The 22694-nt window shown below is 41.1% G+C and overlaps 1 protein-coding gene across 4 annotated transcripts in view; it reads left to right on the top strand.

The window, feature by feature from the left end:
* Positions 1-22694, top strand: part of unkl (unk like zinc finger) — a 122843-nt gene that overhangs the window by 77492 nt on the left and 22657 nt on the right. For 2 of the 4 annotated variants that reach the window (XM_072559547.1, XM_072559546.1), the window contains 3 exons: positions 2379-2444; positions 8381-8546; positions 21312-21404. In XM_072559547.1, the coding sequence (XP_072415648.1) occupies positions 2379-2444; positions 8381-8546; positions 21312-21404 (325 nt within the window). Of the gene's footprint in view, positions 1-2378; positions 2445-8380; positions 8547-17090; positions 17184-21311; positions 21405-22694 lie in introns of those variants that run through there. The other 2 variants (XM_072559548.1, XM_072559549.1) reach the window with 2 other exon arrangements.

Here is a 22694-nt window from a genome sequence, read left to right as displayed (position 1 = left end):
TCTCGCTGTTCGCTCTCTCGCTGTTCGCTCTCTCGCTGTTCGCTCTCTCGCTGTTCGCTCTCTCGCTGTTTACTCTCTCTCGCTGTTTACTCTCTCTCGCTGTTTACTCTCTCGCTCTCTCGCTGTTCACTCTCTCTCGCTCTCTCTGTTTTCTCTTTCTCCCTCTCTCCCTCTCTCGCTCTCTCGCTCTCTTCACACTCTCTCTCTGTGTGTTCACACTCTCTCTCTTTCTCTCGCTCTGTTCTCTCTCTTTCTCTCGCTCTGTGCTCTCTCTCTCTGCTCTCTCTCTCTGCTCTCTCTCTCTGCTCTCTCTCTCTGCTCTCTCTCTCTGCTCTCTCTCTCTGCTCTCTCTCTCTGCTCTCTCTCTCTGCTCTCTCTCTCTGCTCTCTCTCTCTGCTCTCTCTCTCTGCGCTCTCTCTCTGCGCTCTCTCTCTGCGCTCTCTCTCTGCGCTCTCTCTCTGCGCTCTCGCTCTCTGCGCTCTCGCTCTCTGCGCTCTCGCTCTCTGCGCTCTCGCTCTCTGCGCTCTCGCTCTCTGCGCTCTCGCTCTCTGCGCTCTCGCTCTCTGCGCTCTCGCTCTCTCTGCGCTCTCTCTCTCTGCGCGCTCTCTCTCTCTGCGCGCTCTCTCTCTCTGCGCGCTCTCTCTCTCTGCGCGCTCTCTCTCTCTGCGCGCTCTCTCTCTCTGCGCGCTCTCTCTCTCTGCGCGCTCTCTCTCTCTGCGCGCTCTCTCTCTCTGCGCGCTCTCTCTCTCTGCGCGCTCTCTCTCTCTGCGCGCTCTCTCTCTCTGCGCGCTCTCTCTCTCTGCGCGCTCTCTCTCTCTGCGCGCTCTCTCTCTCTGCGCGCTCTCTCTCTCTGCGCGCTCTCTCTCTCTGCGCGCTCTCTCTCTCTGCGCGCTCTCTCTCTGCGCTCTCTCTCTCTGCGCTCTCTCTCTCTGCGCTCTCTCTCGTTGTCTCTCTGTGCTCTCTCGTTATCTCTCTGCGCTCTCCCTCTCTCTGCGCTCTCCCTCTCTCTGCGCTCTCCCTCTCTCTGCGCTCTCCCTCTCTCTGCGCTCTCCCTCTCTCTGCGCTCTCCCTCTCTCTGCGCTCTCCCTCTCTCTGCGCTCTCCCTCTCTCTGCGCGCTCCCTCTCTCCCTCTCTCTCTCTCCCTCTCTCTCTCTCTCTCTCTTTGTGCACTCTCTCTGTTCTCTTTTTCTCTCTCTCTGTTCTCGTTCGCCCTCTCTTGGTGCGTGCTCCCTCCCCCTCTCTTGGTGCGTGCTCCCTCCCCCTCTCTTGGTGCGCTCTCTTTCTCTTTTCTCTCTCTGTGTTCTCTCGTTCTCTCTCTCTGTGTTCTCTCGTTCTCTCTCTCTGTGTTCTCTCGTTCTCTCTCTCTGTGTTCTCTCTCTGTGCTCTCTCTCTGTGTGCACTCTCTGTGTTCTCTTTCTCTGTTCTCGCGCTCTCTCTCTGTCTGCTCTCTGCCCTCTCTCTCTGTCTGCTCTCTCTGACACACATACACAGTACTGTGTGACTGGAATTTATTTCCAGGCTTATTGATTTGAGGCAGGTACTGTCAACGTTCCAGATTATCTTAACGAAAGAAAAGCCTGAACTATGTGTGGGAAGCAGGGTTAGTAATTGTAATCAAGACTGTTTGCTCATTGGATGGCGCACACAAGCATGGGCTTGCTGGACTGAACTGAATGGGCCTGTTTCTGTCTTCCACGTCTTTGTATTCCTATGCTATGATAATTTAATGGGAAGTGTGTCACCACTGCAAACTGCAGGCTGTGTTTTGGGATGTTCCAGTGTTGTTCATCTTCTGTCAGTGTCGTAAGGAAGGAAAATAAAATATGTTTTAAAAAATTGATTTGCTGTAACCTTTGGGTGTGATCAAATTGTGTGGACAATAACAGATCAGGCAGCACATGATATATTGCAACCTGTCACAAAAAGCAAGAGCTTGCATAAATCCGTTCAGTGGATAATTCAGGTATCATTGATGAACTTAATTATTCTGGTAATTTGAGCCAAAATATGCTTTTACCACTACTGGAAATTATGGACAATGTCTGTCTTTTTCCTTTCAATTTATCTTTGGTCTTCCCAGATGTTCTGTTAAATGTGTGCAAGTGAGCATGGTAAGATCAGTGCAGTATATCGCAACATATACTGTGTGAGATGACTGTATGCATATCTTCCAGCTGTTTGTCTGAAAGAATATGTTTATGGCCCTTCCAGAGATTGGGGAGTGTATGGATGTGTATTTGTTGGTCAATATCTTCACTCTGCCATCTAGGGTGGAGAGATAGAATTGAAAACTGATGAAGTAAGATGTTATTGTGGTTGTATTGGCTGAGATATTTGAATCGGAACTGAAGTGCTTACAAATGTTTGATTACGTGCAGGCAAAACAACATAAGAATCAAACACTAGAGAGCAACCAGAAATTAAATGAACATGATAGTAAACAGGTGAGTGAGAGATGAAATTTAAATTTGATCTTGAATGTGATGGTTCTACGACTGATAGATTGGCCTCATTGATATTGCCAGGGAGCTGCTCAATGCAGAAAAAATGATTGTCAATTAAGGAGCTGACATTGTCACAATGACACTAAAGGTCTGGGGAAACTGATTCAAATTTCATTGTTGCACCTGGCAAAATTTAATTTCAGCTCACTAGTCAATCTGGAATTGAAGGAAATGTTAGTCATGAAAATATCTTTTTTTGTCAAAGTGCATCTGGTTCACTGTTATCCTTTCGAGAAGGAAATCTGTTGTCTTTGCCTGACTTGGTCTAGATGTGACTTCAGACCCATAGAAATGTGGTTAACTCCTAACTGCTGTTTTAAATTAACGAGCAAACCACTCAGTTCATTGGCAGTTATGGATGGGCAACAAATGCTAAGTCTTGTCAGTGTACCAACATCCCGTGAAAGACAGTGAAAACAATTCGCTGAATATTTGACATGGTTTCAGTACACTGTTTCATCCAGAGAAATTTAAACAACTAGAACACCATCATTATGCCTGAACTACTTTATAATTTGATCAAAAATATTATTTTGTTTAGAAAACATTAATTCACATTAAAGTGATATGAATTTTATTACAGAGGATCTTCTGGGAGCACTAATGCTGATTTCTTACCCACTCCACAAACATCTTTTGTGTTTCTCCCCTTTCCTCTCATCTTGGCACATTGTTCTGATACTGCTTGCAGCTATCTAGTACCTTACTTTAAATGGTGGTCTTGTGAGAGCGTGGGCAGTGCATGTTAGCAGATGATAGGAATGTGAACAACTACTTTGCCAACTTCAACTTTTATAACCAAAAACAAGCACTTTCCCTATTGAGTGGCCCAGTGATACCCAGCATTGTTATGGCACCAAAGGAGGCCATTTGACCCATCATGTTGGCAACAGCTCTTCAAAGAGCATTGTGACTTGGTGCCATTTTCCTCTTTTTTTTTTTCCTCTCCCATATCCTAATCTGATGCTGCAGTGAATATCTTGATTGACTCTGCCTCCACCACACTTCTAAGTAGTTTATTCCTGTTTGAAAAAAATTCTCCCATCATATTTTCTGTGTTTTCAAACCACTTTAAGACTGTCTCTACTTGCTATTGATTATTTTACAGGTGTGATCTGTTTCTACCTATCTACTATCCAGATCTATTATGATTTTGAAAGCACCTATTAGATTTTGTCTTTGTCATCTTATCTCCAATGAGAGCAGTCTGACCCTTTCCAATATGTCCCTGTAACTGAAATTTGTCATCCCTGGAACTATTTTTGTGAATTTCTTCTGTACTCTTGCCAATGTATTTGCATCCTTCCTATGGTGTGGGAGCCAAAAGTGTACACAGAACTTGAGCTGAGATCTAACAAATGTTTTGTTTTGTATAAATTCAGAAAAACCTTCTTGCTCTTCTACCTTGAGTCTCTATCACTAAAGGATAGTATGCTTTGTTTCCAGCTTGCTTCACCTGTCCTGCTACCTTTTGGTGATGTATGCATGCCTACAACCAGGTCCTTCTGTTTCTGCACCCCATTAAATAGTGTGCCATCTGTTTGTATTATCTCTTCATTTTTCGGCCTATCGAAATGCAACACTTCTCTGTTCTTCACATTGAGCTTATTCACCCATTCCACCAACTTGTCAATGTCCTTTCAATGTTCTACACAGATTTCACAGCCAACATTGCTTCCAGGTTTCATATCATAATCAGAGTTAGTATCATCTGCAAATTTTGAAATTTTCCCCTGTACAATCAAGAACTAAATGTTTAAGATATATGGAAAAGCAAGGATCCCAATACTGAACATCTGGAAACTACCACAAACCTCCCTTCAGCCTGAAAAATATCCATTGCCTATTACTCTGTTACATATTGGTGAGCCAATTTTGTATCTCATTGCTCCTGTTACTTTCATTCCATGAGTTATAATTTCTTACACATCTGTTCAATGCCTTTTGAAAATCCATGTACACTACATTAGCTTGGAGTTTTGGAAGAGGGAATAGAAAAGGTCAATGGGGATAATGGTGTTAATCAAGCATTAGAATTCCATACTGGCTCTTCGTAAACAACCCATCTTTTCTTTGTGACTACTATTCTGTCGTAAGTAATTGTTTCATGAAATGTTCCATCATTGATATGAAACTGACTTGACTATAATTGCTGGGCTTATGTTTGAACAAGAGCTGAAGCCTGTAATTCTCCAGTTCTGAGTCCAGGGAAGACTGAAAGACTCTGCCCAATACCATGTAAACTGCACTGTCACTTTTTCAGTATCCTTGGGTTCATCTCATCCAGTCCTAACATTTTAACAGCAAGTCTTGATAGTATATACCAACACTTGCTGCTCAATTTTCAATCCTTCTTGTTGCACAGCTTCCTTCTCACCACACGTTTCCCCCCCCCCCCCCCCACGCCTGTCTAAGACCCCTCCACATCCATCATAGATTTACCTGCATTTCCACACATGTCATTTATTGTATCCATTGCTCTCAATGCAGTCTCCTCTACATTGGGAAGACAGGACACCTACTTGCAGAACGCTACAGAGAACATCTCCAGGACACACACATGAAGCAACCTCACTGCCCCATGGCCGAGCACTTTTAACTCCCTTTCCCACCCCACCAAGGACATGCAGGTGCTGTGCCTCCTCCATTGCCAAACCCCAACCACCTGATGACTGGAGGAGGAAGGCCTCATCGTCCACCTTGGGACCCTCCAACCATATGGGATCAATGTGGACTTCAACAGTTTCCTCGTTTCCCTTCCGCCTACCTTATCCCGGATCCAGCCTTCTAACTCTGCATCACCCTCATGACCTGACCTGACCTACCCATCTATCCGCTCCACCCTCGTCTCCGACTTATCACCATTACCCCCACCTTCACCTTCATCTCAACCTTTTTGCACTCTCAGCTACCTTCCCCCACAGTCCCATCTCAACCCCCCCCCCCCCCCAACCCCCACCCCACCACCTTCGAATCATCTCTCTACCCCCTTGGCTGTCAAGGCTCATTCCTGATTTTAGGGCCTGTCCTACTGTGCTTTTCCAGCACCCCACACTCAACTCTTCCTTTTCACCACTGCCTGCATAGTAAATTCAGATCAAGAAAGATGCAATATTTTCATTTAAAACCTCAGTCAAGCTTCTTACTTCCATGTGCAATTCTCCTTTCTTGGTTCCCAGAAAGGCACAATTCCTTTTGCAACTCTTTTACTATTTATATGCCTCACGAATGCTCTGAGATTTTCTCTACTTAATGACCACCATCTCTTTTTTGAGTCATACAGTAGAGAAACCGACCCTTTGGTCCAACCAGATAATGTTGACCATGTTCCCAAACCAAACTAATCCCACTTGCCTGAGCTTGGCCCATATTCCACCAAATCTTTCTTATTCATGAACTTCTCCAAATATCTTTTAAATGTTGTAACTGTGCCTGTATCTACCACTTTCTCTGGCAATTCATTCCACGCACAAACCACTCTTTGTGTAAAAGGTTTCCCCTCATCTCCCTTTTTAAATCTATCTTCTCTCGCCTTAAGAATATGCACTCTAGTTTTGAACTGCCCTACTCTCGAGAAAAGACCTTTGTCATCCACCTTGTCTATTCGCTTCATGATTTTATAAACCTCTCTTAAGACCAGCCCTGAACCTCCTATGCTCCATGAAAAGAGTCCCAGTCTTTCCCATATGTTTCCGTATCTCAAACCCTGTATTCCCGGCAACATCCTAGTAAATTGTTTCTGAACGCTCTCCAATTTATTAATCTTCCTGTAACAGGGTGACTAGAACTGCTGACAGCACTCCAGAAAAGGCCTCACAAACCACCTGCACAACCTCAACATAATGTCCCAACTCCTCTACTCAAAATTCTGAGCAATGAAGGCATATGTGCCAAACACTGCCTTAACCATTCTGTCTACCTGTGACACAAATTTCAAAGAATTATGTACCTGAACCCCTAGGTCTCTCTCTGTTCTACAACACCACCCAGAATCTTATCGTTAATTAATTAAATGTTGTCCTTGTTTGTATTACCAAAATTATTCAAATTAAACTCCATCTGCCACTCCTCAGCCCATTGACCCAATTGATCAAGATCTGTTTGTAATCTTAGATGAACTTCTTCACTGTCCACTGTACACCAATTTTGATATCATCTGCAAACTTATGAACAATTCTCCTATATTCTCAGTAAAATCATTTATATAAATGTTTTGTGTGTCTCATAAGGTTCTTGCCCCATCTCGCCATTTCCATTTTTCCTTCTTGGTTCTCAGTTGTATTTTATACCTGACACCTGTCATAAGCACTCTTCATTTTAATTTAATCTTTTTTAAAATCTGGGGAGCTCTGGATCTGTTTGCTTGCCATTTTTCTGTTCAGGGACTACACCTCTAAATATACCTCAATTAGCTCCTCTTTGAAGATATCCTACTGTTCAGTCACAATTTCATTCCTAGTGTTTGATAATCCCTTTAATTGCTAAAGGGATTGAGTTTAAAAGCAGGAAGGTTATGTTGTAGCTGTATCGGGTGCTGGTGAGGCCTCACCTGGAGTACTGCATGCTGTTATGGTCTCCTTATGTGAGAGAGAATGTACTGGTGCTCGACTGGGTGCAGAGAAGGTTCACTTGGTTGATTCTGGATTGAGGCTTATGAGGAGAGACTGACTAGACTGGGATTATATTCAGTGGAATTCAGAAGAATTAGGGCAATCTTTTAGAAACATATAAAATTATGAATAGAATAGATAAAGTAGAGAGGATGTTTCCACTGGCAGATGAAACTAGGACAAGCAGGCATAGCCTCAAAATTAGGGGGAGCAGATTTAGGACTGAATTGAGAAGGAACTTCTCTACCCAGAGGGTTGTGAATCTATGGGTGGGTAACCTGATGCATGAAAAGATCAGCCCTGACCTTACTGAACAGCGGAGCAGGCTGGAAGGGTCTTCCGAGCCATGTCTATGTTGTTTGTCCCAATGTGGACCACAACAACCGGATCTTTCCCTTCCCACTCCAATATCCTTTCAAGCCAGTAAGAGATGTCCTGCGCTTTGGCACTAGGCAGGCAACACACCGTGTGGGACTCTCGATCTAGCTTGCAAAGGATGCTATCTGTTCCCCCTAGTTATAGAATCCCCTTTAACTATCACTTGTCTTTACTCCCTCACTGTTTTCCCCCCCCCCCCCCCCCAATTGGCCTCCTGCACCATGGTGCCGTGGTCAGCTGGCTCATCCTCCCCACAACCCTTTTCCTCATCTACACAGGGGGTAAGTAACTCATATCTGTTGGACAAGGTCAAGAGCTGCGGCTCCTCCGTTCCTGAACTCGGAAACCCCCCCACCTGCCTCGCTTGCAATCAGACCCTACTGTCCTGATCACTGACTGAATTTGAATCGCACTTAGTGTTTCTCTAGCCTGGGTCTTGCTGGCCAAGAAAGAAGGCAGTTCTTCTGCTTAATCTAATATTAGGAATTGAGATTGTCCACAGAATTTCTACTCCGCACTTAACTTGAAATGTTGTAATTTAAGGCAGTCATGATACAAAAATTATTTTTTCGGTTATCATGCAGCAAGTGCAATTGAGCATTTGTCCTTTGATTACAGATTAATAAGATCCTGAATAATTTGACTGAAAAATATTTGTAACATTGTGCTATTCCCACAACTGGGAAAAGCTCAATTTCAAAATCAACAATCAATAGTTTTTGGAAAAATGTGATTTATAAATTGTTTGTTTCTCACAATGGAGTTTATGAAACTCCATAATGTGAAAATGATTGCATTTATTAAATGCAATTAGAAATTAATTATTATTAATTAATTTGTTCATAAGATCATTCTTATTCTAACCAAATTGTTTCTGTCCTTTTGCAGAATCTTTTAAATGTGTTTTCAGTGGTAAATCCACTGGCTTCCAGTATAACATCCAGTTTGGCATCTAGTATTGGATCTGATACTTCATCTCCCTCGACTTTGTCAACTATGAATGCCAAAGCAGTTCCATTTTACCCTGCTAGCAATACAGTAGAATCCGTTATTGGTAAGTTCTAATTTAATTTGGAGAGCTATTTGGATATCTGTAGAGCTGTGATTTTGAATTATTTGTAGTAACCTTGGTGGTTGAGATTTACTATCTTGATAATAGAACTGTTTTTGAGCTGATTATGTTGCTTCATTTACTCAGCTACATTGGGGAGTATTGAATGTCAGAAGTGGTATTAACATCAAACTTTCAGTTTATGTACAGTGACCCCTACTGAAAGTGCATGTTATTAAGGATAGTTGTAGTTTATATATTAAAGTTTTCTATTGGTTAAGTACTGTTTCTAATCCTGGCTAGACAAGACTGTTCAGGACTGAACGACTATGGCTGCGTTATTGCTTTGGAGCTTGCTTCCAGTTCCAGTTTTACTTTCCTGTATGCCATCGATTTCCTGCCAGATGTTGTTTTTACCCAAATATTGAATGGAATTTTCAGGTTCATTTTACCAGTAAATCTGGACCATTACCTGATGTATCCAACATTGTTATGGACCAGACCAAATTCTCTCAAAAGATGCCAAGGAGATGGCCTAGATGTTCACATTTTCTTGTTTCAAAGGCAAATGCCAGGCATTGCATTCCATATGCAGTTTGATTGGTCAAACTACCAGGTTTGAAGCAAAGCACAATTTAATCATACACTGCAGTTAAAATGCAGACAAAATGAAAATAGAAGTTGGACGAACTGTAACTATTGAAATCCTTAAAATAATAACATACTTATTAACTGTTCTAATGTAATAACATCCTATAAACATACCCTTGGCAAAGTCAGTAAAATAGATAGTCTCACATACAATTCCAGCAGCAGGAAGAGAACCCTAGCTTTTAGCTGCATCAGAGAGAGGAAAAACAGCTTCCACATCAAGACCCCAGCAACTCCTACTGAAAGCTGAAAGCTTGGTTCTGTGGGTGCTTGACCCCACCCATTCAGGCTGCTTCTGTTGTTTCAGTTTTTTTAAAAAAAACGCAAGGTCTCTCAAGCTGTTTACTTTATTGGCTTTAAGCAGGTTTCTCATTGCCTCTCTCATTCTCTCTTTGTTAAAAAAAAAGACAAAATACACCTCTATAAACCATAGTTTCATAACCTCCGACACCCCATCAATATGCAAAGATGGCTTAATTTTCAAAACTTTTAGTTTTATGCTATCAGTAGACTATAATACAGACACACTAAATTGACTCTAAGCTTGCAAATGTTCGTGACTACAGTCCATTTCAATGCATTTATTCCCTGCCACTGAATGCCTCCATTTTTCTTCTTCAAAGTTGTGACAATGCAATGGCAAATACATTCTTTTGTCCTGCCACATGCATAATTTAAAAATTGAGTTGCTGCAATAATAAGCTCAATCTACATCTGTAATTTTCTTAAAAACATTAAGGGATTATGATCAATGTACAGTTGTCTCAGACACATTACTGACAATGTAAATTTGAAATGTTACAATGCCAACACTAACCTCAAGATTGTCGTCTTAATTGTGGGATACTTATGTTGATGACTATTCAGTTTTTTAAAAAAAATACCTGATAGGTCTTTCTATCTTATTTTCTTGCAAGAGTATAGCACAGACACCTACATCACTTGCATTGATAGCAGCCTTGAGTGGCTTTGCATAATTACATGTAGCTAACACTTGGGCAGTGTTAACAGTTTTTGAGGTTGTCAAATGCCTTCTGACATTCTTCTGTCCACTGAAGTTCTCTGCATTTCTTCAAGTCAGTCAGTGGAGCAACTGCACTGCTAAAATTCAGTACAAAATTCAACTAAAAACTTCTCAATCCCAGGAATTGTAGTACTTACCTCTTCTTCCCTGGTATCTGAAACTCCCCAGTAATCTTTATTTTCACATCCCATAAGTACTTTTGTCTGCGTCCAGTGACGTGGCCACGGAATGTGACTTGGGCTTTTGTGAACTCACTCTTAGCCAGGTTTATCACCAAGCTCACTCCTGAAGTCAGTTGAACACTTCCAGTAGATGCTCCAAATATTCCTTGCCAGTGTGACTAAAAATTACCAGATCATCAATGTACACCACACCATTGTGGAATCCAGAAATGACCTTCTTGGTTATTCTTTAACGTGTGGCTGGTGTATCTTTCATACTAAACTGCATAACTTTAAACTGGTACAGTCCATTCAGTGTCATGAAAACCAAAATTTCCTTTCACTGTTTTGGATAAAGATACTTGCCAGTGTACTCTGAAATTTTGAAATATAAATTCCTTGACCCACTTTGCCAATAAAATTTTCCAAGCAGAGTGCAAAATATGGATGAGATTTTGTAACTACATTGACTTTTATGATAGTACACACATAATCGTTGGGTACCATTTTGGTTTTGGCACCATCACTGTGGATGAGCTCCATTCACTGCAGCCCACTTCAGTTATATTATCTTTGATTTATTGTCGTGTGTACCCAAGTAAGTGAAAAACTTTGTTTATGATCAGTACAGGCAGATCATAATAAGCAAGGAAAGACAGATCAAAAAGACTTGGAGGTATACAGGTTACATTGCACAGGGCATGTGCTAAGCGAGATCAGTGTTATCAAGATCAGCATTATTTGAAGCGCGAGTCCATTTATCAGTCTGATAACAGCCAGGAAGAGGTTGTAGGAAATCATTACCTGGGATGCGATGGGTCTTTGTTAATGTTGGCAGACTTTCCACGGCAGCGAGCAGTGTAACTGGAGACCATGGTTGGAACGTTGTCTTCTTTGAGGGACTGGGCTGTACACACCATCTTCTGTAGTTTCTTACGGCCCTGGGCAGAGCAGTTGTCATACCAGGCTGTTATGCACCCGGACAGTCTACTTTCACTGGTGCATCTGTAGAAGTTGGTGAGGGTCATTATGGACATTCCAAATTTTCTGAGCCACCTGGGGAAGAAGAGGTGGTGTTGTGCTTTCTTGACCATCACGTCAATATGAGAAGTCAAGGACAGATTGTTGGTTATCGTTACTCTGAAGAATTTGATGCTCCGCAACCTCTCAACCTCAGTTCTGTTGATGTCGAAGTCTGAAGTCAATGATCAGTTCTTTAGTTTTGCCGATGTTGAGAGAGAGGTTCTCATTGCACCATGTCACCAAGCCCTCTATCACCTTTCTGTATTTTGACTTGTTGTTAGATACTCGTCCTATGGTGGTGCTGTCAGCGACCTTGTGGATGGCATTCATTCGGAATTTGACAACACAGTTGCAGGTGTAAAGAGAATACCGTATGGGGCTGAGAATGCATCCTTGGGAGGCTCCAGTGTTGAATGTTATTGTGAAGGAGGTACATGGGTTCAATTTTTTTTTGAACTTGTGGCATCTTAAGAAGGCTAATTCTGTAAAGATGTTGCTTAATTGGAACAGCATTTCTTATATCTACATAATTAGATTGGTACTTTCCAGCTTATTCCCACATATTTCTGTGTGATTGTAATGACTCTTTCAGGTCATTTCAATTTTCCCTTAGAAAGTAATTCAGTAATTTATCCTATTTTTGAGAACTTCCTCATTGTCCAATTTATTTTGAGGAATGTCCAATTCAGAATAGTCTGAGCTGGGTTCTTCACTCTGTTGTCACCAGTAACACATCCTCTTTTTGTTTTCATTCCCTATCAAAATACCTTTTGAGCATATTCATATGACCCACTTTCTATCTGATGTTCTTATCAAATAATTTGCCTTTCTCAGTTCCCTGTCGATTTGATAAGGCCCACTAAACCTTGCCTTTAAAGGTTCACCAGCCAACTCACCTGTTCTTTTTAATCTCTGCCTAAAATTTGACACACAGTCCAAATATGTGGTCTCTGAACTCTGACTCACCAATTTCTCCTTAATTTCAGTGGTCTTCTCACCTCCTCTCAAAACCTAATTCAAATTGGCTGAACCTAGTTGATTTATTTGATGCATCCCGAATTTCAAACAGTACAAATGGAGTTCCTCTATCTCAATCCTCTGGATAGTCTTGACTATAAGCCCTCAACATGGTCTTTTAAGTTTGATGCCTCCGTTCTAATGCTCCCTGGATGATACGCAGTGGATTTGGATTGTTTTATTCCTAAAATATCCATAACTTCCTTCAATAATTTGAATGTAAAATTTGATCCTTAATCTGCTTGTATCTTTGTGGGTAGTCTGTATCTCAAAGAAAAAATTTGAATAACTCTTCAATGTTTTTAGCCATGATACTGTGTAATGGAGTGGCCTCTGGAAATCTACTAGATGCATCCATTATGGTCAATAAATTCTGATTCCCACTTTTTTTGTTTTAGATAGGGTTCCTGTGCAATCAATTTAGACTCTGGTAAAAGTTCCTCAAATGCAGGCATGAATATTAAGGGTCCTGATTTTATCACTGGCTGAGGTTTTGCAATTACCTGATACGTTTCACATGTCATGTCTGACAACTGTCAACCACATTCTTCAGCAGTCCAGGCCAATAAAATGTTTTTTCATTTTGGCTTGTGTTTTCTTTACTCCCAAATGATATTCTATTGGTAATTTATGTGCTACCTGCAGTGCTTCTTTTCTTTAAGCCACCGGTAATGCCACTTGACAAAATTTTGCCCATTTTTCATCTGCCTGAATATGTGATGGGCTCCGTTTCCTCATCAAGACTTCATTTTAAGATGCAACATTCTGGGATGCACTCAGTTTCTACTTCTGTGTATGTCATTTTTTCCTGAAAACTGCTTTCATTTTTTATCATTCTGTTGTAATTCAGCTAATTTCTCCAAACTAAAAACGTCCATCCTGTCCTCCATCTACTCTTGTTTTCTTCTCAACCATTTAATCAAGCTTGGTTTCTGATATTTAAACTTGAGCTTCCTTACCTTTATTCTTTGATTTCTCCTCCTGCTTCAACCTGTGGTTTTGTGACCTTGTTAACATACAGTTAGGAAAAATGCCAGAATATACTTTGTATAACAGCTCAGTTCCTGATTTTCCACTGGCCTTTCAACCGCAGTGGGCATCACTCCCATCTGTGATTCAGCAATATTATTATCAAGGATAAAATGGATTTCTGCAACTGATTAATTCCTCTATTACTCCCAACACCACTTCAACATATTTCACTGGTCTCTCCAGCCTCACTTTGTCTAATGGAACACTGCTGTTCTGACCATGAATTCCAGTATTGGAGGAAGTGATGTGGTACCAAATGGCTGCTGTGTCCTGGATTGTTCCAAGTTTGTTGAGTGTTGTTGGAGTTGTCATCCAGGCAAGTGAGGAGTATTCTATCACACTTCTAATTCATGCCTTGAAGATCATTGACGAGCTTTGGAGGGTCAGGAAGTAAATTGCTCAATACATGATTTCTAGCCTCTGACTGGCTCTTGTAGTCACAGTATTTATATGCAGTATTTATTTTCTGGTCAGTGGTAGGCGCCCCCCCACCCCCGAATCTTAGTAGTGGGGTTTTCAGTGATAGTGATGCCATTGCATGTAAAGAAGTGATGCTTAGATTTGGAGATTTGCTGACATAGACCATGAATGTTACTTGTTCCATGTCAGCCAAGCCTAGATTTTATTTGTGTATTGGTTCATTTGGCCATGGGCATCTTCACCATCTGAGGAATCATGAAAGATGTGAAATATTGTGCAATCATCAATAAACATATGCAGAAGTAGATCCCCAAAATATGGTTAATGGTTTTCTTGGATTGCCTGATCCGTTTGTCAACTCCACGGTACTAATTCTGAAGTTTTGCAAGCCTTTGGAAAGGTACCTCTTCTGAGTACGTGTGCCAAAGTTTTATTATTCGTATATTTTTGTATATAAATTCATTCAAATTGAATCTTAATAAAGTATTTCTTTTAAGATCTCCAAATTTGAAATTGATGTGACAGGAGAAGTTGTCTTGTTGATTCTAGGTTTTTGTGATCTCATTTATCAATTTCATTTTGTAGCTGATGGTTATGTTTAGAAATCATTTGGGAGTTGTATTAAGTAGAAATCATCTGTGTACCATTTAGGCTGCCAGTGGATGCACTATAATTGGCCTCTGACATGCAAGCGTGGAGCATAGCAATGAGCTCTCATGTCTGCTCCTGATTGTATGTTAATTGAGGACAAGATCTGCTTTAAAGTTACTTCTTGCTTTTCATCTTTCCTTTGATAAGGGAACCAAAACTGTTCACACTTTTCCAGGTACCATCTGATAAGTGCTATTGTATAATTGTAGCAAGACCTCCCTATTTTTATACTCCATTCCCCTGGAAATAAGCGGCAACAGTCTGTTTGCTTCAGATTATGTTTCATGTACCAGGTTTTTGCCCACTTAGTCTGCCTGTGTCCCTTTGTAGATTCCTTGATGTTATCTTCACTACTGGCCTTCCCACCTATATTTGTGTCATCCACAAACTTAACAATAGTCTTCTATCATCCAACGCATTTATGTGTTATCCCTGTGGTGCTGGTTCAGTGGTTGCAGGTTGTCATTCTTGAAAACGCAAACTTTCTTACTGTCTTCTGTTCGTTGGCCAGTCCTCTCTATGCTCGCGTACTACGCCAAATTCCATGGTCTCTTGCCTTGTGGAGCAGCCTTACGTGCAGTACCATAATGAATGCCTTATGGAAATCTACTGGTTCCATTTTACCTGTCCTGCTTTTTGGGAAATCCTGGTGGCTTCGGTGGAGCTGTACTGGCTGTGCTTGATTATGTTTTGTATTTCTAGACCCCAACATTTCTCCCCTGAGGGGCCATCTGAAAGGAGTGTATAAAATTGAGGGGCGTGGATGGGGAGGATGGTGGGAATTAGAATGGAAATGTCAAATTCAAGGTGGGGGCAAAGATTTAAAGTGAGAGGGGATAGATCAAAGGAGCTGTACGAGGAAAGTTTTTTTTGTGCAGAGAGTAGTAGGTGCCTGGAGGTGCTGCCAAAGCAAGTGGTATGAGCAGATACGATAGCAACATTTAAGTGACATCTGGATACGTTAACAGGTACAGAGTAGTGGGATGTGGATCATGTGCAGACAGATCAGATTAGTTTGGCATAGCATCATGGTCAGCACAGACAAGATAGGCTGAAGGGCTTCTTCCTGTGCTGTTCTGTATACCTACGTTGCACCTTTTAACATAATAACACACCCAAGGCTTTTCATTGGAGTGTTATAACTGTGTAAAGATTTATTAGGGAAAATAATCAAAAGCTTGGTCAAAGAGAGAGTTGAATGAACATCATAGAAAGAAGAGGAGGCAGTGTTTAGCCTTGGTTGCTGAAAACACGACTAACTTTGATAGAAGAGTACAAGTCAGGGGTGCTCTGAAGTTGAAAGATTGCTGTTGTGGAATGCTCTCGGACATCACACCGATAGCGAGGAGGCGAGACCAGGGAGGGATTTACCAACAGTAGTGAGAAATTAAAAACTGAGATTTTGCCAAACTGAAAGCCATTGTAGATCTATGGACACAAGGTGAAATGGATGAACAATTCTTAGTGAAATTCAGGACATAAATGGCAGAATTCTGTTGAGGCTTAAAGAGGATAAAAAAAGCTGGAGGATGGTCAAGACTGCTTTGGACTAGTCATGATGTGGAGGAGCCGGTGTGGGGTGGACAAAATTAAAAATCACACATCATCAGGTTATAGTGCAAGGTTTGTGAAGGTTTGCAGCTCAGGTTGAGGTTTAGGGTGTAGGTTTGCTCGTTGAGCTGTAGGTTTAACATCCAGACGTTTCACTACCTGGCTAGGTAACATCATCAGTGGCGACCTCCAAGTGAAGCGAAGCTGTTGTCTCCTGCTTTCTATTTATATCTTAAATAGAAAGCAGGAGACAACAGCTTCGCTTCACTTGGAGGTCGCCACTGATGATGTTACCTAGCCAGGTAGTGAAACGTCTGGATGTCAAACCTACAGCTCAACGAGCAAACCTACACCCTAAATCAGGTTATAGTCCAACAGGTTTATTTGGAAACTGTAGCTTTTGGAGCACTGCTCCTTCATCAGATAGCTGTGCAGAAGGGTCACTGGACCCAAAACGTTAACTTTGATTTCTCTTTGCAGATGCTGTCAGATCTGCTGAGCTTTTCCTGCAACCTCTGTTTTTGTTTCTGATTTACAGCATCTGCAGTTCTTTTGGTTCTTATTAAGACGAGCAGTAATTTATTTAGAATTGTGTACCTTTGAAATTCTCTTCCCTAAAAGGCTAAACTTATAAAATATTTTTAAGCATCCATTCCACAGTAAGCAGGTGTATTAAATTCTTGCTTTTAATAATATATTAGGGTATGCACTTCATATTAGTGATACTGCAGTGTTGAGCTGGCTTGATTATGTAATCTGAGTGTGTTCTGTTTTGTGCTGGTGCTGCAATATCGAGCAGACTTGCTGATCTCACTATTTGGGCATGTATGGAACCATTGTGATACTGTAGTACTGAGCTGGCTTGGCATTTATAGTGTTAAATACAGCCAGTTTTTCCATTGAGGTGTCAGATTGCTCTGGCTGCTGTGTTAGGCTGCTGTGAACACGTGATGTAAATTGCTGTGATTAGTCAGTTTGTATAGAGGGAGGGGGTGTTGAACAAGAAATGGGTGTGGAATAGAGGCTGGTGCAGAGTGACTCAGCAGTCAGAAGGCCAACACGAGTCTTGAACTGCACAGTTTATTCCGCCAAGCTGAGGACACAATTACTGTGAGAATTCACAAATTTTTGTATTGTCTTTCTGCTAAGTTTTTAACAGCAACATTTCATTATTACTACAGCATTGTAGTGTATATTTTAATGGTTTGGATGATAATGAAAACTCATAATAAGGAAGATAACTTAATGGTTTGAATTTATTGGTAGGTGATAAAACCAGAGCTTGAACAGGTCAAAGTTCTGGTGGTGTTTGAGAAGGAACGTGATATTTTCTGTACTGTGTGTATTTAAATTGGTTTTGTATTTAAGCCTGCTTGTGGTCAATGCAACCTTCAAGTACAAAGAAGTGTCAGCTTAGTTTGTGCACAGATGTGTTGACTGAAAAAAAAACTGCATGGTTTGTTATTAAGTGGTTGGGATATACACACTTTTGAATTAAATCCTGCAACTATGTTTCGCTATGCTTGATGGCTTGGTGGTAAAGTTCATATCTGTTGAGTCAGCCGAATCTCTGAGCTGTTACAATAGAACTTCTTTTTTTAGATTCTCTACAGTGTGGAAACAGGCCATTGGGCCCAACAGGTGCACACCGACCCTCCTGAAGAGTAACCCACCCAGACCCATATCCCTCTGACTAAAGCACCTAACACTATGGGCAATTTAGAATAGACAATCTACCTGACCTGCACATCTTTGGATTTTGGGAGGAAACCGACACAGACACTGGGAGAATGTACAAACTCCACAAACAGTTACCCAAGGCTGGAATCAAATCCAGGTCTGGCGTTGTGAGGCTGCAGTACTAACCACTGAGCCATTGTAGGTTGGGGATGGGGAAGGCTCAGTCCAAGTCACAACAACTTACTATACTGGAAGTGTATGTATGAATATTAGAGAATTTACATTCTCAGCATTTTAGTAGTCATCAATATTCAGTACGGAGGCTTGAGCACAAATAATAGCCACATAGATAAGGTACAAGACACTGACAGTGTTCAAGCATCATCCCCTTCCGCCTTCAGGTGGCAATGATGCGAATAAAATTCGACTCGCAGCAGCCCCAAGATCGCTAGTAATACTTAGTGAAGGCATTTTATTTTTGTAACCAATTATTGCACCTTGGCGTACCCATCCAATGTAACTTTAAGAAATAATATTCATTCAACTCTTTATGTAACATTTCAGGTTATGTTCTTGGTCTTGTGCTTTACTAGTTAAGAAAAGAACAGATGAGAATAACTGAGTCCTTTGCATCGCTCGTGAACTTACACTGTACTAATTGGGTTGGCATATTCTCTGTTTCTAAAATACCTGGTGCAAGCTGTGTTCTTTGATGACTGTTATAGCAGTGAACTTTTAACCTTTATTATCCATGTGGAAGAAACTGATAAATTGTTTAATATTGTTGGTGGTTGTAACCTAACTTGTGTTGGTAGCTATGAAAGCATCTTACTTTGGCAGTTAACATTTCATTTCAACCTATACATTCAAAATAAAAAGTTTACACTTAGATTAGATTACTTACAGTGTGGAAACAGGCCCTTCGGCCCAACAAGTCTACACCGACCCGCCGAAGCGTAACCCATCCATACCCCTACATCTACATCTAGATCTACCCCTTACCTAACACTACAGGCAATTTAGCATGGCCAATTCACCTGCCCTGCACATCTTTGGACTGTGGGAGGAAACCGGAGCACCCGGAGGAAACCCACGCAGACACGGGGAGAATGTGCAAACTCCACACAGTCAGTCGCCTGAGGCGGGAAATGAACCCGGATCTCTGGCGCTGTGAGGCAGCAGTGCTAACCACTTGTTTTTCTTTGGAACACCTTTTCTTTGCCAAGTGGATTCAGTTAGGAATAGTTTTATTTTGTTTGAATTGTGAAGATGCTGGTTCTGTTCCTTGTCCAATATAGAGTCTGTTATCTCAGTCAGAAGGGTTCTTTATAGTTGGCCTCAGCATTTGAGTTAGGAAGAGGTAAGCAGCTGGGTTTCCTGTCTCACTGTACGTGACCTGGCCTTCCATGGGTATTGCAGGAAAATGGATGTCAACTGAAGATCAAAATTGTCATCACTAACTTGTGGTTACGGGTGAGATCCTTGGTTGTTAACAGGACCTGTGGAACTGTACTGCAGCAAGGAATCTCACCCTTCATAATAACGGCAGAGTGGACAACTTGCTAATAAGAGACAGGTTCGTGAAGTTTGGCATGGATGAAGAGTTGTATTTATTTTGTGTTGATTCTTGTATTGCGCGTGACTGCTACCTTCAATTACTATTCTCCTCCCTCTTCCCTCCATTCCCTTCTGTAAGTTATCATTCTTCATAACTCATTCCAACTGATATATGTCCATTACCTGTTTAATATAACTCGGCACAATTCCATCTGCTCACACCATCTATTTGTGCACTGGCTTGTGATGAGCTGAATCTCATTAAAAGCCCAATTGTGTTAACCCGTCTGCTGCTCCAATTGAAATTGGGTAGGTCAGCACAATGAATGAGATTGTGGTTGGCATAGTTCAGTACTAGCAAGTTTTGAGAAGATTTGTAACACAGATTGAGGTTCTGGATGTAGGTTTCCCCGCTGAGTTGGAAGGTTCATTTTCAGACATTTCATCACCATACTAGGTAACATCTTTCGTGAGCCTGTGGATGAAGCACTGCTGGTGTTTTCTGTTTTCTGTTTAGGTTTGGGTTTCCTTGGGTTGGTGATTTCATTTCCTATGGTGATGTCATTTCCTGTTCTTTTTCTCAGGGGGTTGTAAATGGGGACCAACTCGATGTGTTTGTTGGTAGAGTTCTGGTTGGAATGCCATGCTTCTAGGAATTCTCGTGCATGTCTCTGTTTGGCTTGTCCTAGGATGGATGTGTTGTCCCAGTTGAAGTGGTTTCCTTCCTTATCTGTATGTAAGGACGCTACTGAGCAACTAAAACAGCAACTAATGAACATGAAAGACCCTATACAGACAACAAGCAAAACTAATGTCATTTACAAAATACCATGCAAAAACTCTAACAAACACTACATTGGACAAACAGGCAGAAAACTAGCCACCAGGATACATGAACATCAACTAGCCTCAAAATGACATGACCCTGTCTCTCACTAGTATCCTTACTTACAGATGAAGAACGACGCCACTTCAACTGGGACAACACATCCATCCTAGGGCCAGCCAAACAGAGACACGCACGAGAATTCCTAGAAGCATGGCATTCTAACCATAACTCTACCAACAAACACATAGAGTTAGACTTCATTTACCACTCCCTGAGAAAAAGAACAGGAAATGACATCACAAATCCAAGGAAACCTAAACATATAAATAGAAAGCAGGAAACACTAGCAGTGCATCATCCAGAGGCTCACTGAAGATGTTACCTAGTATGGTGACGAAACATCTGAAAATGAACCTTGCAGCTCAGCAAGCAAACCTACATCCAATAGTTCAATACTATTTACCAAAATTGAAGAATCAGGGGAGCTTCAGGTTTTATTTTTTGGAGATTCTTCTTTCTAAAGGAAATGTATTAGGTTTCCCTGCGTAATTCAGTATTGGTGGCTCTGAAGAAAAGTAGTGATTTTAAGTTTATTGAAAGCAGTTGACACTTTTCGTGTCAGAAGTACAAAGTTCCATAAAATTCTGTGACAGTTTTTTCAATCACAGCCTTCATATGTACAAGAAACTTTGTAATGATTTGCAGTACAATGTAGTAATTGTTGCGCTGCTAAAATGTGTTATACATTACCTGCTTTTCACAACTTTTAGTCATTCGTATACTAAAAGAGGTGAACAGTTTTTTTTGAGTTTACATCTAGTACTGAAAAATCTAAAACAAAAACAAGTTGCTGGAGAAATTCAACAAGTCTAGCAGTGTCTGAAAAAGAAAATAGAGTTAACATTTCAAGATTCGTGACTTTTCAGAACTGAAAGATCTACATTTGCTGAACTTTTTCTATCTCACATTGTTATCGCAATGAGGCTGTGTAAATAGCTTCTGAGACTAAGTCTTTTACTAATGTCAATAATTGCTTGTCATTTCTGATAATGGTATGACTAAGGTTGATAGCTCAACACATGAATTGCCCATGATAGAAACACAGAATATGTTCAACCCGTTGATGTGAATTTGCTTTGACTGAATAATGCAGTTTCCTTTTTCTATTCCAGGTTCTGCTTTAGATCTTCATTTTAGTGACGTGAATGTTGCATCTCTTGATAAGGAATTAGAGGATCAAGATACTGGTGACATAGGATTAAAAGGTAATCAAGAACATAGCTGAATTCAGCAAATGAGCCAAAAAAACCTAATTTCAGAGCTAAATAGATTACTAATACACTGCCTATGTGTTTTATTTTTGTTTCACGTCAAACTTGGGTTTGACAAGTGAAACTGGTCTATTACTTCCACTGTAAATGGATGAGGGTGCATATGTGAGAATGAAGCATGTTTTTGTGGAGCCTGACTGGACTTTCTGATGTGAACTGTGATGTACCAAAATGACCATCCTGACCTCCTGAGTTGATTAGGCTAATTAAAATTCAGCTACCATAATCTTCCAAATAAAGGGACAGCAAAAATCATTTTGGGTCAGGGCTTTGCAGGGGCTTTTCAAAGGGGAATGTGATGCACCAAGCTGAATGCCATGAGTTCCTGAATTAATTAGACCAGTGAAAATTTCTTCCAATAAAAAAAAATTGTTGCATAAATTTCTTAATATTGATTACCTATTACTGGACTGCAGTTGGAATATGCTGAGCAGGAATGGTTTAATGGAGCACAGATTGAACAATTTCAAACTTATTGAAGTGTGGAAATCTAGGAAAGGAGTGTATCAGTTTCTTCTCCCAACTAAGTGCTCTTTCAGTCATCATCGGAAGAAAGTGGAGCATATTTGAAGTTTCCGTGCACATGACCATGGAGAAAGATTAGGAAAATGGAGGAATAGTTGTGACAGTAACCTTGGACTGTACAGTACTTCTACCACTGCAGTAACCTCATCTTCCTGTTATACATGTAAATAGTTTAGCATTTTTTAACTGACCTGTTCTTCATTGTAGCCACGAAAGTAACGTTCAGTACCACTGAATATTGATCCCAAAAATTGGTGATTCCACGAAGCGATCCCTGACACCCATCTGATCAGTGGTGCTAATTGCTCTCATTCAGTGTGGAAACCAATACCACCAATAGACTAACTAATTGCCTAAATTCATCTGTGAATGCACTGTGTATCACAGCTAGTTATTTGACTGACTGTACAGGAGATTATATCTTACGCGCCTTTTATCTCGTCACATATCCAGTTCTTAGAGCAGGCCTACTAGTTAATAAACAGCAGGATCTCTGACTATTTACCTGTCGTCTTCACTAAAGAGATAGAGATTAATCCTGGTACCACATCCTTCATCTATTTGGTAAATTCTGGGAGACTTCAACAGTGGTTACCAGCTTTTTCTTGTTGCTACCCTATTTTGCCTCGGATTTGTTGTGTGCCCAGAGTGAAAATTTGGTGAGCTGGTGGGTATGGCAGTGGAATAGCCCTTCTTTGT

The sequence above is a fragment of the Chiloscyllium punctatum genome, chromosome 40, assembly GCF_047496795.1.
Source record: "Chiloscyllium punctatum isolate Juve2018m chromosome 40, sChiPun1.3, whole genome shotgun sequence".
NCBI lineage: Eukaryota > Metazoa > Chordata > Chondrichthyes > Orectolobiformes > Hemiscylliidae > Chiloscyllium > Chiloscyllium punctatum.
This window is presented reverse-complemented; position numbering and strand designations above follow the sequence as displayed.